The following is an 18,546-nucleotide window of genomic DNA, read 5'->3' as shown; positions in this document are numbered from 1 at the left end:
GACTGCATAGGGTCGCTGTGAGTTGGAATCAACTGGAAGGCAGTGGGTTTGAATTGGTTATGGGTTTACAGTTGCACCAAATCTTGCTTAACAAGAATTTAAACCTTTTTCCGTATTCACCTTATCTCCCATAAATCTTTCAGATGGATGATTTCCACACCTCCCTGCCCCCAGGTAATTGGGGGATGAGAAACTAAGGCATGGGGCTGGGCCCGGGGCTCCGGCTGGAGAGGTTGCACCGCGGGCCACCAGGGCCCAACCCCGGGGCTAGACCGTTAGGGCGGTTCCGGTGTCCGGAACGCCCAAGCCACTGCCTGGCGAGTCGGGCCCTGCTGGGAGCCCAGCATAAGCCAGGCAGGCCCAGGCGCGGAGAGCCGAGGGGGCGGACCCGAAGCCTCAGCCTCGCCTCCTCAGGCGCCGCGTCCGCCACTTCCTGGATGCCTGGGGCGGCCCCGCGCGGCCCGGAGCTCTTCCCTGCGGAGCGTCGCCACCATGCTGCAGAAGCGAGAAAAGGTGTTGCTCCTGCGGACCTTCCACGGCCGAACGCTGCGGATCGTACGGGAGCATTACCTACGGCCCAGCGTGCCCTGCAACAGCCCGCTCTGCCCGCAGCCCGCCGCCTGCCTCAATGGTTAGGGCCTAAGAGGGAGCGAGGGCAGCCGGGACCGGGAGGGCTGCCTGGCCGCCGGGACCGAGCGTCCGCGGTAAGGCGGAAGAGCGCGGCCGGGAGGCGGAGCGCGAGACCGTTGTGGCGCGGAGTCAGAGGCCTGAGGCTTCGGTCCGCCCCCAGGCATCAACTGCACCCTGGCGGCGGGTCGGGGGCGCAGAGACGGCCCGGGGCCGCTGCTTCTGGGGCTCTCGGCATGGGACTTCCCGAGATCACCAGTTGTCCTGCTCCGGCCTATAAAATGGAAGGGCCCAGGAGACAGGCGCCCCCCACAAGGCCGAGGCCCGGTGATACGGGTTTTCCGAGGAGCCTGTGGGTGAAGGCCTGTCTCTTCTGCCCCCACGATCTTGGAGGGAGCACTCTGGCGCAGTGAAATAGTGAGGCAGGCCCCAAGCTGTTACCCCTTCAGTGAGAAGCAGGAGGCAGTTTTTTTCTATGGCGAGCTGCTGCTGCTCATTTACATTTTTCTGTTTTGCTCTCCATAACTGTTCTGTCTTGCCAGCACAGATTTCCTAACCATTTATCTAGTGGAGTGCCTTTTTCACTTGTTGCCATGTGCTGTGGAATGGATTCTGACTCATAGCTAGCTACCTCTGCAGGACAGAGTAGCGGTTTTCAAGGCTGTAATCTTTATGGAAACAGATTGCCACATCTTTCTTCCGCGGAGCAGCTGGGGCGTTTGAATTGCGGACTTCCGGCTAGCATCCTAGGGTTTAGCCACCGCGCCACCAGGGCTCCTTTTCTTCACTGTGCAATTATTCATTCTCTGGGTCCCCTCATTGTACAGAAGGGTCTTGGAAAAGTCATATTTGAAACTTCTGCACTAGACCTTCCCCCACACTTTTCAAGGCTGCTTGGGTGGTGCAAATGATTACACACTGGACTACTAGCCAAAAGGTTGGTGGTTCAAACCCTCCCAGAGGCATCTAGAGGACAGACCTGATGCTCTTCCAAAATCTCACAGCCTTGAAAATCCTATGGAGTAGTTCTACTCTGGACACTTGGAATCACCGTGAGTCAGAAACAACTCTATGCAACCAGCAACACAGGGATGCTGACTTAGTGATGAAATTCTTTTTCCTCTGATGGAAGATAAGTGTGGCCGATCCTTTTCAGCTAATGTTTGGAATCCGCAGCTTTGTGGTTAAGGTGAACCTTTCAGTTACAAGTTAACTAACCAGCCCTTGGAGGCATGAGCAGAGGTGGAAATCCTTCCATCCCCTGGCTTTCACTGAGCATCTTTTCTCATCAGTTCAGTCTTTCTGGCCCTTGGAAACTTCTTAGCACATTCAGAAGCTTGAGGTAAAACTGACTTGAAATTCCTGGGCGTAAGCAATTTTGGGGTGCCCCATCTGAATGGGAGTGTATATTAGTGACAATGATGAGTTAACACAGAATATCAGGTTGTGCTTAAACTGTGCTTCTTTGTGTAAAAATATCAATCATCCTCTCCCTCTGCAGTACCAGTAACACCATAAACCATATTGAGTGTTTATCACAGTTGAAGGAAAATGAAGGTGCTGAATTTGCCTGAGCTTTGAACTTCTCTACCAAAGTAGATTTGTCTTGTCTTTTAAAAACTTCACAGTGTGGTTAAGGTTGGAAGTTATTTTGCACACTGGGGCACAGTAACATTGAAATAGTTATAAACCAGGTTAGAAAATGTCTAAGCTCTTAAATTTTGAACTATGTTTCAGATGGGAAACTCTTGTCTAGTGATGTGACTCATTACGTGATCCCTGATTGGAAAGTTGTCCAAGATTTCCTTGAGATCCTTGAGTTTCCTGAGTTGAAGGGAATTATCTTCATGCAAACGGCTTGTCAGTCTGTGCAGCATCAAAGGGGCCGCAGGTATCTGTTTTGCATTTTTTTTCCAATATGTAGTATGGATTCCCCCTCCACCCCCTTAGAAGAGATCCTCTGTCAAGGAGAGGAGGAGGGGAAGAATTCGTTATTTTGTCAGAAAGGACTTTTTGAACTAATTTGGTATTCTCTTTGCTAGTGAGGAATGCAGTAATAATATTTATGTTTCTGCTTCAACACCTGGCCAGAGGATCTGACTGTAGATCAATAAGCTGCAGTGTCCCCAGAATGTGGGTATTTAAGATTCTAGTCTGAACTTTAACTTTTGGTTTGAGTTTTTTATTTCTTTTTGTTACCTTTATTATTTGATCTTATTTGTGATATATAAATATGTTGTTTCAGAAGCTTATAATCTTGGGAAGAAGTATTTTTAGATTTTAGACTCCCTTGTGGACACAAATTATACTTGTAATTATTTCTTCAGTACAACCAGAAATAACTTGTTTTATTTTTATACCACTAGTGTAACTACCAACCTTAGTAATTGTATTTGCTTTACAAAGGATTTCTGGTGGAAACCAGTCTAGAATGCTTACCTTGTACCTAAATGAAGAATAATTGTCTACCTTTTAAACAGATACTCTAAAAAGTGGTTTTGCTTTAATTTAACATGAAGGAAAGCTTTATGATTTGAACTTGGAGACTGTGAAAATAGCACATTAGAATTATATATCGAACCTTTTAACATTTTGGTTATTTAAAAAGCAGAAACTATGTGTTTATTCTTTTTTAAACGTTGTGTCTTCTTCTGAGCTTGGTAGTAAAAGATGAAGTATTTTATTTGTATATGAAAATGATAAATTGTCCTTATATGCTCAGTGCAAAAAAGTGCATTAACTAGTTTGTGTGCAGGTTTTTCAGATAGAATATTCTAAAATGAGCTTGAAGTTGATTTTGTTCAGACACAAAGATATAGATGTTTATACACATCCAAGTTTAAATGCTGCTCCACGTGTCATATTTCAATTTCTGCTATTAAAATCGATTTGTTGTTATCATTCACATTGCTAACACACTGCCGAGCCTTTCAACTTCTGTTTTCTGAAATATTTGTAATATTAAGAATTGTTTTAAAAACCAATTCTGGGACATTCAAAGGCAAAGAGTTGGAATTTAAATGTCTTTTCTCCTAAATATTTCAAAAGTGATGAAAATCTATTGGTTTTCCACTGCTTTACCATATCTTGGGCTATACTAAATATGAAAACAAAAGATGAGAAGTTATGAGTTGTGATAACACCCTGGTAAGCACTTTTTGAGCTTGGGGAGTACAAAAGAAGTCTTAATCCCTCTTTCAGCAAGCCTTACCTTGTTTGGCTTAAATGAAAGAAGCAGGAAGATAATTATGAAGTACATTTGACACATGAAAGATAAATAATATGAACTATGCAAGTATATGCCTGCTTTGGTGGTGTAGTGGTTAAGGTGTTTGCTGCTAACCAAAAGGCCAGTGGTTCATTCGAACTCACTAGCCACTCCATGGGAGAAAGATGAGGCATTCTGCTTCTGTAAAGATTTATAGCCTTAGAAACCCTATGGGGCAGTTTATAGGACTGCTGTGAGTCAGAATCGATGACAGTGGGTTTGGTTTTTTTTTTTTTTTTTTGATATGTAAGTGCAGAAGTATGGGGTGTAAATTAAGCCCAAAAGCCCTCTTGGGGTAATTTGAGTCTGGCCTTAAAGCAGGTGTAATAAACATGACTGATGAAGAGGAAGAAGAGGCAGGAACAGGAATCAGCAAGTTTGAGACTTGGCACTTTGTTTTCGTGTTAAGCAAGCAGCAGGTACATTCAGGTTGACTTAGCAAGGACCAAAATTGTGTAAACCCTAGAAAGTGTCATATCTTACTTTATTAATCAGGCTTCACACATGTGGGGTTGGAATCACCTGAGTGACCAAAAAAAATACTGCGTTTAAGTCATTGTCTCCTTATAGTTAATCAAATCTGCCCTAGCTGAGGCCCTCTGGTGTTTTGCTTCATTTAATGTTGGGAAACTGTTTTGTTTCCAGTTCTTCCTTGGAGATGTTTGAGATGCCAGTAAAGAGTTTGTTCTATCTGATATGCTTTTAGGAACATTTGTTGATGTTGTTGTTGTTGTTAGGTGCCATTGAGTTGGCTCCAGCTCATAGTGACCCTCTGTACAACAGAACAAAACACTGCCTGGTCCTGCTCTAGCCTCACAATCCTTGCTATACCTGAGCCCATTATTGCAGCCACTGTATCAGTCCATCTCGTTGAGGGCCTTCCCCTTTTTCACTGATGCTCCAGGAACATTATTACTTAGGAAAATCTTCCTCAGTTAATTATATCTAATCTGGCATAAGGATGCTTTGCATTCTCCTTTTGACTCCCTCCTGAGTTTCTGAGAGTCAACATTTCCTGCCTCAGTTTCTCAATATAGAATCATAGAATATTTACTGGGAAAGGATCTAAGAGATCACACAATCAAAATCTGTGTCCAATATGTCAGTGTTACTCAAACACAAGTACTGTATCAACCTTATTTTGGAAAGAAAAAAATCCTAATGGACACCCAGTAATTTATCATATTGTAATGTTATTTAACTGTGTTTAAACATAAATCTAGGTATAAAGTCTCATGCTTAAGGACTTAATACAACTGTGAGACCAAATTGGATCTTTAAATTAAAAAAAAAAATGCAAAATCAGAAAACCATAAATGAACATTAATTTAACGTGACAAATGTTGTTTTACAGAAATGAAATCACCAGCATTGGTTTAGCAATAGAAAGGGGTTTGGTTCCACATTTAATCTGTCTTTTGTATTTTGATTTCAATATAAATGCAGAGAAATACCTGCTTTCGTAAGGATATAGAATTATCCTTACAGTTCTATATTATTCTATAATATAAGAATAACACCAAATCTTTAATTGTTCAGGATAATCACACATCCTGCCATTATCAACCATCAAATACTTATTTAATGAGGCATCACTTGGTAAACTTGTAACATTGTCTTGCACACCATATTTGTTCATGTATTCAGGTATTCATTCACTTCTTCAACAGATATTCATTGAGAGATTTATATGTGCCAGGAACTGTGCTAGTGCTGAGGATACCTCAGTGAACAAAAGCAGACTTGGTCTAAAGGGGGAGAAAGGCAGTACGCAGATAATCACACAAACAGATGTAGAACTGCAGCTGTGATAAATGCACTGAAGGATGGGAACATGGCATCAGGAGAGCCCAGACCAGTCAGGGATCCAGGGAAAGGCTTTCCTGAAGAAGACGTCTGTGCTGAGTACGAGAGGATGAGTAGAAGTAAACAAGGCAAAGAAAGGAGGAAAATTTTCCAGGCAGAAGAAACTGCCTGTGCAAGTCCCCATGGGGATTATGGCATGCTGGAGGAACTGAAAGGAGACCCCTGCATTGCACAGAAGGCCTGTTGGGCCTCAGGGGTGTTAGTGGAAGACGGAGAGAACATTCCAGTTTTGAAAGAATTACTGGGCAACTTGTAGAGGGATGGGAAAGCAAAGGTAGGAGGCTGCTGCTTTAGTCTAGATGAGTGCTGTTGGTAGCTAAGAGATTGAAAGAGGTAGACAGTTTCAAGAGCTATTTAGTGGGTAAAATCTGTAGAACTTGCTAGGTGTCTACCCAAGAGAATTGAAAATATGTCCATATAAAAATTTGTGCATGATTTTCATAGCAGCATTACTTATGACAGTCAAGAGGTAGTCATTCAAATAGTCTAGGCTATAATGTAAAACAACACAGTGCACTGCCATGGAGTTGGATCTGACACATAGCGACCCCTCCTTGGGTTTCCGAGGCTGTATCACTACGGATTGCCCAACCTTCCTTCCGAGGAGTGGCTGGTGGGTTTGAACCGCCAGCCTCTGGTTAGCAGTCAAATGCCTTAGAGCTCCTAGTCTAGGGTATATTTTTTTAAAATTTTATGAGTATCATCTGAAAAATAAAAGTTTAAAATTCTTGTGGAAAACTCAAGCACCTCTGAATGTAAGTCTACAGACTCCACCAGGGTTCTACAAAACCCAGTTAAGGAAACAACATTCGATACACAACTCACTTCTACGTGTGTCAGCCGGCTGGTTGTTGACCACTCCCCTTCTTGTTCTTAGAGAATGTAGTTAGCAGGAGGAGAGGATGTTGCATCTGTAGGTGAGGTCACCATCTAATAAAAATAGTAGAAAAGTCCATCTAACGAAAAGAAGTTTAGCTGTCTCAGAAGTGTTTCCTCTAAGAAATTATTTGAAAATGTTTAGATGATGAAAATTTGGAAAACATTTAAGCCAGTCAAGGGAAACTAGGGTAGGACTAGAATTTATAAAAGTTGAAATTTGTGTGGTACTTGACTATCTGAAACTATCATTCTCCTATTATTCAGTTTATACTTATCCAAGGCACAATGGAGGTTTTTGCTGACTCCATGCAGGATGCTCATATATATCTAATTCCATCTTAGGCACTACAAACCGTCACTCACAAAAAAATATGACTTTATTGTATGTATGCTGTATTAAATCGTAACCATAAACCTACATGTCTACAAGAAAACCTGACTGTCACACTCAGAGTGATTGGCTGTTTGTTTTCTGCTTTCCTCATTAATATTCTTGTGCCATTTGTTTATCTATTTTATCTAGCTGATAGGTAGCTAACAAATGGAAGCATGCACTATCAGTCTAAGAAAAATGCATGGAAGTGAAACTTAAAATTGGGAAAATCTCTTTTGTTAAGTTACATATTTTTCTAAATATTAGGAAGGATTGTCATTAATTTGGTGGTAAGTGCCCGGGTCTGGTTTTTGACTTTGGCTAGCATTGTTCGAACTATCTCCTAACAGGAAAAACCTGAAAACTTTCTGTCAGCTGTCTAGCAGGTGAAGCTAACCTTCATGCATGTAAATCATAGTGGCTGCATAAAGAAAATTCACAGATTAAACTCCCGAACTTTTTGACCTTACATGTCCTTTTCTGGTGACACTAGAAAAAGTAAAATTTACTAATGCCTAATGCCATTTATAATGAGCTGTGGTGGCACAGTGGGTAAGGCATATGGCTGCTAATCTGCAGGTCAGTGGTTCAGACCCACCAGCTGCTCTGCAGGAGGAAAATGAGAAAGTCTACTTCTGTAAAGACTTACAGCCTTGGAAACCCAATGGGGGTCACTGTTAGTTGGAATCAACTCAATGGCAGTGGGTTTGGTTTTTTTTTGGAATGCCCTTTATCGAAGGAGGTGAGATACAAAAGTGAAGTGTTAAACTCTTCATTTGCCTCTGTATACTTTGTGAGTGTTTGAAGAGGGGGCTATGTGTGAGGGATGGTATAATTAGATTATAAAACAGCCACAAGGATAAAGGGGAGAGGCAGGGTTTAATTGATCCACAAGCTAATTAAAGAGGGCAGGCCCAAACACACTGTAACAGACAGAATTGAGAAACAGCCATCCAATAGCCTGAAAAGAGGACTAAGTACAATGAGGCCAATAAAAATAAATGTTTCTTAAGTTTTCAGTAATCAGTCTTTTTCTTGAAAATACCTCATCTCTTTTGATCCTTAGGAAGAGATGGCAATAGATGAGTTAGATTTATTCTTCTCCTTTGTGTCACAGACAGTATAACAAATTACGAAACCTCCTGAAGGATGCACGGCATGATTGCGTTCTCTTTGCTAATGAATTCCAGCAATACTGCTATCTCCCTCGGGAAAGAGGAGAATCCATGGAAAAGTGGCAGACCAGGTATGGCACTGAATTGCTGTGAGAGTTTTCACATGATGATCTTTAATTTCCTCATCACTGGCTATTTGGGAGTTGATTTAAATAGCATGCTAGAACAAGCCAACAGTTCTTCTGGAACCACAGTTAATATGGAAATACTTAATTTACATATGTGCCAATATTTATCATTTGAATGCCTAAGTGATATTGTTTGAAAATTGTAATTAGGGAAATAGAGATACCCAGAGTGGAGTTACTGGGTGATATACATGGTTAATGCACTCAGCTGCTAACCAAAAGGTTGGAGGTTCAAGTCCATTCAGAGGCAACTTGGAAGAAAGGCCTGGCCATCTGCTTCAAGAAAATCAGCCAGTGAAAGCCCTGTGAAGTACAGTTCTCTGACATACATAGGGTCACCATGAGTCAGAGTCAACTTGATGGCTACTGGTACTGATTTTAGGTACCTAGAGTCAATTTGCCTCAGACTCTAATGGCTAGCAAGATCATTCCACCGATCCAGAAATTATAGCTTTAATACTTTTGCATAGGTTGGGAGGTGGGGGGAAGCAAGGAAAAGTGCAATGTCTTATTTTAGGTCCTCCTGAAAGCAGAGTCTAAAGCATGGACTTGGCTGTGGATTAATTGTGTGGGAGGTGACTCCCAGAAGCAGTAGTGAGGAAGTGTGGAAAGTGAAACAGATGAAGAGGAGAAACCAGTAAAGGATGTGTTACTGCTGTGGGAAATGAAGGTCTCAGCCTGCTGGGGAACCTCTGAAAAGCTGTACAGAGCATGCTGTGTCATATGTCAGCTCGAAGACACACTGTCGTCGAGTTGATTCAACTCATATGCCGCCAGAGCTCGCCCAACTTGAAGACAAGGCTCGGGCGTTTAGAAGTTGAACCCCCTTAGTTGGTAGCGTAGTGTCTAAGGCACTTGACTGCTAACCAGAAGGCTGGCGATTCAAACCCACCAGCAACTCCTTGGAAGGAAGGTTGGACAATCTACTTCCGTAGTGATACCACCTTGGAAACCGAAGGAGGGGTCACTATGAGTTAGGTCCGACTCGATGGCACATAACAGCAACAGTTAACTATAATCAATGGACCTTTGAGATTGGATAAACTGTCCGCCACAGCTACAGCTAAAGTCAGGAGTGAGTCTAGGGTACAAAGTGCTGAGCACCAGTAGTGTCTGCTAGACTCTTCTGTAAAGGACAAAAGAGACCTTAAGCTTTAAAATGTCTTATCATTAAAAAACATTTAAGTCATCTTTTTCTGTAATACTCAAACAAACTCACTGCCATCGAGTCGGATCTGACTCATAGCGACCCCTTCTTGGGTTTTTGAGGCAGTATCTCTGGAAGTAGATTTACCCAATTTTCCTTCTAAGGAGTGGCTGGTGGGTTTGAACCACCAGGATTCTGGTTAGCAGTCAAATTCCTTAGGCATTACACCACCAGAGCTCCTTTTTCTGTAATAGCCATTAAGTATTTCAATTCTCCATAGCAGAATGAGTACTGACACACACCTCACTCCTTAGCTGTGCCCCAAGTTCCCCCAGGGCTCTGTGCCAGAAAAGGTAAAACAAATCTTTCTCCAGATTGGGTCCTAGTGAGTATACAAAATGATCACACTAAGTACACAGTCTTGCACGCAGTAGGCACTTGGTAAGTGTTGGCTGAATCAAAACAGAACAAAATAAAAGTAAATACATGCTAGAAGTAAAGAGACCTTATATAACTTCTTAATGTGCAGAAAACGAAGCTAGTGTCTAGAGAAATTGACCTGCCCACATTTATGCACTTCATTGGAAACATAATCCAGTCTTGAACACAGGCCTCCAGACCTACATTCTGCTTTCCAATTTAATTTTTTTTTTTTTTTTTAAAGATTTTTAGACATTTCATGTGGTTCTATATCAGAGCTTACTGGATCATGAGCTTTAGCTACTTGCCTAGTTTTTCTGTTAGCCAGCCTCACATAGGGTAGCTTGTCATCCTGTGGGGCTGTGTGGCTCAGCCCTCCAGTTTAAGAGTTAAAAGATAGCAGAGCTTCGTGGTCTCTAGACCCCATGAATGGTTGCTGTGGTGGTTGGATGTCTTAGGGAAGAAGAGTTCTTAAATGCTTTCTGATTCATCTTTATATCCTCCAAAGCACCCAAAATAGGGTGTATTTGTTAAATGAATGAATGAGTAGTTGTCTAATACAGACCGCAGGTTAGTAGGTTAAAAGTCAAGTGTGAAATTCTGAATAATAGCTTGTGTTGGTCTGCCTTGGGAGGGCTCACGTGCCCTTTGGTTTTCTAGGAGCATATACAACGCAGCTGTTTGGTACTATCACCACTGCCAGGATAGGATGCCGATTGTTATGGTGACAGAAGATGAAGGGGCAATTCAGCAGTATGGAAGTGAAACAGAAGGAGTGTTTGTGATTTCATTCAAGGTATTTCCAGCTGTTACGTATATAATAGTGTATGTGTGTGTTCCTATCCTTAGTAATCTTCAAAAGGCTCTAGACAGACCCTTTGGCAACATGGAAAAGGGAAGATAAACAATGAAGGAAGATACTAAGAAGTTCCATGTCTTCTCTTACTTTGATTTAAAATTTTTACTTACCTGCAAAACCGAATTTTTAGCAGCCTGGCCATAGACCACCTTGTGAACTTGTATCAGTTGATCTCAGTAAAAGAGGAGAGGGCAGGGTTCAGTCAGTCATGGTAAGATTTTAGCCAATAGTTGATCTTCTGTTCTTCTCTCTCTTTTTCTCTTTATGAGCCTCATTGTAATTGGCCTACTTTGAGCCATTTTTTAAAAAAATCAGAATGTCTTCCTATATCCATATGGACTAATTGTACAGAGTAAACCTTATGTTTCAATTAAAAAAAAAAAAAGAAAAGAAAAAAAATTCCATGTCTTTGTTATTATTGTTATATGCCGTCAAGTCGGACCCGACTTATAGTGACCTCACCTTGGGTTTCCAAGGCAGTATCACTACGGAAGTAGATTGCCTGTCTTCCTTCCGAGGAGTGGCTGGTGGGTTTGAACCGCCAGCCTTCTGGTTAGCAGTCAAGTGCCTTAGCCACTATACATGTCTTTATTATCCCCCAATTAATCTTGACCTTAGCAAATTCAGATAGAATCCTTATGACTGCAAGGCCCACAGCATCCAAGATTTCTGCTCAATAAGCACCTGCAGACAGTGAACTCATGTTATATATTCATAATAACAGTAATAGTAATAATGATAATAGATGAAATCTTATACAATTGCCAATATTCTATAGTTTTTGACCTACAAAACAACAATTGTATATGGTTCCACTGAATCATAATAGCCACTATACGTTGAGTGGTTACTCTATGCCAGGCACTGTTCCGAGTACGTTACATGTATTCATTCAATTGTTTGCGGTAGATGTTTTATCTCCATTTTATTGGTAAAGAAACAGAAGCACAGAAAAGGTAAGCAACTTGCCCAAAGTCACATAGCTAGAAAGTGGTACAGCAGGAGAACCCAGGCTGTCTGACACCAAAATCTGGCTTTTCATCACCATACTGTGTTGCCTTCCAAGTTGTTTTTCTAAATGCGTGCATATGCATGTATACATGTGTGCATGCCTGCGCGCGTACACACAAAGCCCAATTTTAAAAGCCAGTCTTATTTTTCAGCTGTTCTTCACTCTTGCCCACTTGAGAATATGCATGGGAATTAATAGGGGTCAGTGAAGGGGTTAGGATGTGCTGTTATTTACATGAAGGCTGTCAGATCAGCTTTGGTGTACAGATCACAAACAGGAGCAGCATAATCAGTGACAGTTTCTTTGGGCTGCCTTAGCATCACAGTTCTTCCTATCTCTCAGGTACCATCTGGGAGAATAGGCAACTGTTTATCTCTTAATAGATTATTGGTCTCTTCTGTCTGCATAGTTGGTCAATCAAGTTCCACTGTGTATGTGTGTATTTTTGTATTTTTTTCTTATGCAGAAACTAAAATGAAGCCCTCCATTACCCGTGTCAGTTTTCAGAAAGTCTAGTTGGATTTTGAATTGTAGATTCTATAAGGGTTCCCAGGTGCATGTATTGCTAAAGATTTGCCAATAGAATTTTCTTGGCCCTGCTATAAAAAAGTGTTCTGGCATGCTAGAGAGAGAATTCAGGGGCACTGGATATTAATGGCAGTGTCACTTGTTTTTTCTGTTGCAATATATCATGTCTTGTTCTTGCAGAGGACAGTTGACTAAAATTACATTTTTCTACTCTCTATGAAAATTACTTTTCTTTGTAGTCTGGTAGTATAGTACAGTTTTATTTTGTGTAGCATTTCTCAAGCAAACTGTGCAACTGAGGGTTTCATGGAGGTGAATGATAGCAGAAAAAAAGAGATGTCGTCAGTTCAGATGAGAGGGAAGCCCAGAATTTTCTGTGGGGACTTGAAGTTTAATGGAGAAGAGTGAAGACGACAGATGCCCCTGGAATAAATGGTTCATAATGACAGTTTTGGTGTTGTTAAGTGATAAGTGACCATAGAATTGAGTTACTAACCTACCTGTAGACAGAATTCTGGAAAGAATAGGGAAGAAAGGAAATAGTTTGAATCAGACCCTAAAATTAGCAGGGAAAATGTTGGAATTGACAATAAGGATAATTAATTTTCTCTTTAATTTGAGAAAAGAGAATGTGCTACAATCTACCTTAGACTTAAAATTGAGTTAAAAATGAAAAATGAATTTTATTTTATTCAGTGAGAGTCAATCATTTGAGGGAATGTTTCTCTGCACATAAGCTGAGGTAGGAGGTACAGATTTCAAATGTGCCATTGCCAATGCCACCACACCACTTTCTTATAGCTGGTTGCCTTGGTGTTTTGTCTAGGGCATCTCTGCAAGAGGTGCGGTAACATTCAGTAATACTGTAGTTGGAGAGGGCCCTGGCCACTTGTTTCAAACCAAGTCAACACACTAATATCAACATTGAGTCACCTATGTGAGGGCTGTTACTAGGTCAGTGGATCGTCACAAAAGAAGGCTCAGTCCGCTGGGAGCTTATAAGGACAGAAAAGCCTAACACTAAAAAATAGAAAATCTCTACTTTGCTCCTCTTTTCTCTGTTTGGCATTGCCAGTGGGTTGGGGAGGAGGCCTTTCTCATAGATGTCACTCCTTGCCATTTTTACCCACTTATTTAAATTTCTTACAAATTTCAAATGTTTCAGAATGAAAAAAAAAAAAAAAGACAAGAATACCCACATGGGAGCTTTTCCTCTTCATTGACTGTAGGCCATTGTGCAAAGTCATGAGGTACATGTCAAGTCAGGGGATACGTGGGTGTGCACATGCACGCATGCGTGTGTAGAGAGAGTGGAAAGAATGAGATTTTAAAGTACAGAGTGATCTGGGAAGTGGCAGCATTCTGTGGTGGGACTGCCTCCCAGGGGTCCATTTGGCAAGGTTTCAGGGATTAATGAGGTGGTAGAAAATGAACTGGTGGCGTGAGGCCCAGGACAGTAATGCTCGTTTAACACCCCCTCAAAATGGCGTGCCAGAAGTTCCTGTCCTGGTTTTTTTTTTTGTGCTGCTATGATAATGGAGACTCATTATCTTCTGACCACGTTTTTCTTGTGCCTTTATTAAATACAGAATTATCTGGACAATTTTTGGCCTGACTTAGAAGCCGCCCATGAGCTTTGTGATTCCATCCTTCAGTCTCGACAGGAGAGAGAGAATGAAAGTCAGGAGAGCCGTGGGAAGGAGTACCCAGAGCACCTTCCCCTAGAAGTGTTAGAAGCTGGGATTAAATCTGGACGCTATATCCAGGTGAGGGGGTCACAAAGAATCAGGGTCAGGACCAGCTGTGCTACATTCTCATCCTCTTTACTTGACTCCCACCGGCCTCCAGTTTCAAAGGCTGTAAACAAGATGGGTGTCATCATGGCTTCTCTTGGCCCTGTAGCCCAAGGCTGTCATCTTTAAGGTGAGAGTCAGTCTTCGTGTAGAGATCAGCTGTTCAGTTTGAAGCTACTCTGTAATGATGCCTCTTGGTTTGCCTACTGATCGTCACAGAAGAGGAGTATGGAAGTAGCCTCATAAATGCCTCCTGTCACCAAGAAAGACGTGCACTTTTGAATCAAGATTCAGAGTTTTGATAAAATTGGTGAAATTTGGCTTCTTCACTCCTTTGATATTTTCCCACCCCTTTTAAGGTCCCTTTCATGATTCCCTCCCAGGACCCATGGACCTAGAACCTAGATGCTGTCAGGATTGTGGGAAAGAATCTCATAAATTTATTTATTCAACAGTTTTACCTGCACTCATTTGTGTGTGTGGAGAGACAGAGGTCCTGTGTAGTTTTGTGACATGTGTAGATTGGTGTAACTGCCATCACAGTCAAGATACAGAAGAACTGATCCACTATGGCCTGTATATTGGTAACAACCATTTTGGGCAGCTTTTATGCAGGCTGTTTGAGAACCAGCACATTCAAGTGCCTCCCTAGAGTCTGGATATCTTAAATGAGGATGTCTAGTGAGGCTAACTTTAAACTTGGTGGTAAAGTTTACAGCATTCCTGGGAGGGTATTTTGAGAAATAAGATTTTTAAATATCACTCATCACTTCAGTAAGATAGGTCATGGTACTTTTAGCACTCAGTATAGCTAGGAGTCATTCAAATTGTGAGTATTTTCTCTGGAGAAAAGAAAGCTTAGTGCTGAATAGTCCTAAAGAAAGAGATTACCATTTGGGGAAAAAAAAAAAGGCGGCGGGGGGACACACCGGGTTTACTGGTCTGATAGAGCCTGGTAGAACCACTGAGACTATGGTCCCTAGCTGCTCTTCAGGTCTGGAATTGAACTTACACCTATGGCTTCCAGCCAAACAAAAGACAGGCATATGAGTTGAATATTTATCTGAGGTATATACACTCCTTGGAGAGAGCAATCATGGGAGAAAGAGGGGCTGTTTATGCACAAGGAAACAGCTCAGGGGGCAGGAGTGCATGGAGGGATGGACACAGGGAAGAGGTAACTATCGGGAGGAAGTTGGAGGGGAGCTGTTGCATTGTGGTGAATTGTGGTCAATGTCATGAGACAACGTGTGTGTGAACTACTGTATGGAAAGTGAATTTGCTGTGTAAATTTTCACCCAAATCACAATTAAAAAAAAAAAGAAAGGGATTGCAAACCTTGTAAGAATACTATAGGGATGTTTTCATACAGTTTTTTTGTTTTGTTTTTGTATTTTACGTATGCATTGGCAGAGTAAAAAACAATCTGAAAGTCATAGGAGCATGGCTTTTTTTTTTAAATTTTATTGAAATATAATTTATGTACAGTAAAATACACAAAACTAAAAGGAGCATGGCTTTAAAAAAAAAAGAAAGAAAAGGAAACAACTGGACCTATTGGAGGTAAACTAGACTGAAACATTGGTCTTTCCGATTTTAGGGAATTCTGAATGTCAACAAGCACAGAGCACAAATGGAAGCATTTGTTCGACTTCAAGGAGCCAGCAGTAAAGATTCAGGTTCAGTACAAACTGTACATCCATTTCCATGTTCCATTTTTCATTCAGACCTTACACAATGAAGAAAGCAAAGTTTTAAACACCATGTCATATATCCTCATGTACAATGAGTAGGTGGGATTAGGGGTGTTTGGTTTGTTTTTGTTTCTCTTTGCTTTTTTACTATAACTTCTGATTTTATTTTAATAAATGTTTAAAAATGATAATAATAATAAAAAAAGGCTACTGTCTTCTAGTCAATTCCAGCTCATAGTGGCCCTATAGGACAGAGTAGAAGTGCCCCATAGGGTTTCCAAGGCTGTAAATCTTTACAGAAGGAGACTGCCTCATTTTTCTTCCAAAAAATGATAATAGCTAATATTATATTGAGTGTTTACTGTAGACCAGGTACTGTTTTAAGCACTTAAAGTGCATGTTGTTATTGTTGTTATTTTCTATATTTTATGTATGAGGAAACTAAAATAGAGAGAAACAAAGTAACTTGCCCAGTGCCACACCCTGGTAAGTGGCAGAGTTGAACTTTCAGCTGACACAGCCTGGCTCTAGAGTCTCCTTTTGAGACATTACCCTGTGCTGCTACTTCAGTGTGCCTTATTGAAATCATAAAAAAGTCATAAAAATGAAAATGGGTACAGATAGATTGTAGTACTTAGTTCTGCACTGGCAGGGTAAAAAGGAAGGAAAAAAAAAAACAACTGAAAGTCACAGGAGCATGCTGGGCCGAAGGAGAATGAGAAATAATGATTTCTGTGGGTATGTGCTTATCAGAATTATCTGTGTTGGCCCTTCAGTATCCATAGTTCATCAGCCCACTGAGCACCCCGACAGCTGTGTGGGTTCCTGAGGTGTCTGACAGAACTCCATCGGAGGCTTGCGTAGTTTCGTGCAGGGAACTAATACCTTCCTGAGAGGATGATGGAGGATGGCAGCATTTCTGCATCCCTCACCTGCAGAGCAACAGAAGTTGGACCTCGCCCTTGAAGGGAGGACACTTTTATTTGCAGGAATGCCGATGTGACTTCAAATACTGTGTGTTTGAAGTGCCATACTGGTGTGGCACCAGTCTTGGCCTGATGAGGTTTCTCTGTGCTGCCCCAAACACAGATTTAGTCAGTGACATCCTAATCCATGGGATGAAGGCTCGAAACCGCTCAATTCATGGAGACGTTGTAGCTGTGGAACTGCTCCCTAAGAATGAATGGAAAGGCAGAACCGCAGCCCTCTGTGAGAATGACAGTGAGGACAAGGCCTCAGGCGAGTCCCCAAGTGAGCCCATGCCTACAGGTGAGCCAGCTAGAACATCACCTCGTTACCTGTTTTTCCTGTGGAACGTATGTATTTTCTCTCCTACACAATCAAGAAATGCCATTGTCTGGTCTACATTATCAGTTTCTCCCTCTGCAAGTTTACTTTTTTCTCATGAGTACCCAAATATGCTGTATTGTTTTACTTAAAACAAAAACCCTACCTGGGTCTCATATCCCCCTTTTTCTTTGCTTCTGTCTGCACTATCTCTACTTCCTCTCTGCCTGTTCTCTCATGAAGCCACTTCATTTAGGCTTCCCCCACTACTCTTCTTGTCAGGGTCACCAGTCACCTCCTCATTGCCAAAGCATTGGTCAGTTTTCAGTCCTTGTTATCACTGACTGCTTCCTTTGGCTTCTGGGACTCTACACTCTTTCTGCTGTTTTACCCCACCAGTCACTCCTCCGCAGTGCCTTTGCTGGCTCTTCTCCATGTTGTTATCCTCTTGGGTGCCCTGGGTCTCCACTCTGGATCTCTTACTCTCTTGCACTGCCTCCCTATGAGATCTCATTCAGTCCTATGGCTTTACATCTCTAGCTCAGAGCCCTTCCTCAGCTTCCAGTTTTGTCTCCTCAACTGTTTATTTGACATCTTTCTCTGAATGTCTAATGGGCATTGAAAATTTAACATGCCTAACAACAAACTCCTGATTTCTACCTCAAAGCTGCTCTTTCCAGTGTTCCCCAAGAAGACAAGTTCATTGTTACAGTTCATTCTTACAGTCAAGCCAAAGACTTTGGAAATATCCTTGACTTTTTTCTTTCTTTTATGCATCAGCAAATCCTGTCAGCTCTAACTTTAACATATGGCCTGAAGTTAGCTGCTTCCCACACTTCCGCTGCTTGTGTCCTAATTGGTCTACTGACACCACTTGGCTAGATTATCAGAGCAGCCTCCTCACTCATCCCCCTGTTCTTACTCTTGCTCCCATGTAACCTTTTCTCTACACAGGAGCCACAGGGATCCTTTTAAAGGTAAAGTAGGTCCTGTTAAGGAGCTCTGGTGGCATAGTGCCTAAGGCATTTGACTGCTAACCAGAAAGCTGATGGTTCAAACCCACCAGCCACTCCTCAGAAGGAAGCTTGGGCAATCTATTTCCGTAGTGATACTGCCTCAGAAACCCAAGGAGGGGTCGCTACGAGTCAGGTCTGACTCGACAGCAGTGAGTTTGGTTTTTTTTTTTTTGGAGGTCCTGTTAAACCTCTGCTCAAAACTCTCCAATGGCTGCTTCCTGTTTCTCTCACAATAAAATCCAAAATCCTTACCACAGCCTACAAGGTCCAAGCTTGGGCTGCCTCCTGTTATTCTCCCTGTCATTATCTTTTGCTTCAGCCACATTGACCCATTGATTCTTTCTACCACCTGGAACAAGCTTTCCCCAGACATCCTCACACCATATTTTCTCACTTCATTCAAATCATGACTGAATGTCAGTTTATTTAAAATAGTTGTCCCTTCTGAACCTTCACTTCACCTTACTTTGCATC

At 41.8% G+C, this 18,546-nt stretch overlaps 1 protein-coding gene across 1 annotated transcript in view; it reads left to right on the top strand.

The window, feature by feature from the left end:
- The first annotated feature begins 492 nt into the window (after positions 1 to 492).
- DIS3L (DIS3 like exosome 3'-5' exoribonuclease) overlaps positions 493 to 18,546 on the top strand; it is a 32,067-nt gene continuing 14,013 nt past the window's right edge. The window contains exons 1-7 of the mRNA XM_007957555.2: positions 493 to 631; positions 2,365 to 2,518; positions 8,131 to 8,259; positions 10,544 to 10,679; positions 13,872 to 14,048; positions 15,676 to 15,754; positions 16,859 to 17,038. Of these exons, the coding sequence (XP_007955746.1) occupies positions 493 to 631; positions 2,365 to 2,518; positions 8,131 to 8,259; positions 10,544 to 10,679; positions 13,872 to 14,048; positions 15,676 to 15,754; positions 16,859 to 17,038 (994 nt within the window). The remainder of the gene's footprint in view (positions 632 to 2,364; positions 2,519 to 8,130; positions 8,260 to 10,543; positions 10,680 to 13,871; positions 14,049 to 15,675; positions 15,755 to 16,858; positions 17,039 to 18,546) is intronic.

This window comes from Orycteropus afer, unplaced genomic scaffold, assembly GCF_000298275.1.
Source record: "Orycteropus afer afer isolate SDZICR_OR568_19922 unplaced genomic scaffold, OryAfe1.0 scaffold00015, whole genome shotgun sequence".
In the NCBI taxonomy this organism is placed as follows: domain Eukaryota; kingdom Metazoa; phylum Chordata; class Mammalia; order Tubulidentata; family Orycteropodidae; genus Orycteropus; species Orycteropus afer.
This window is presented reverse-complemented; position numbering and strand designations above follow the sequence as displayed.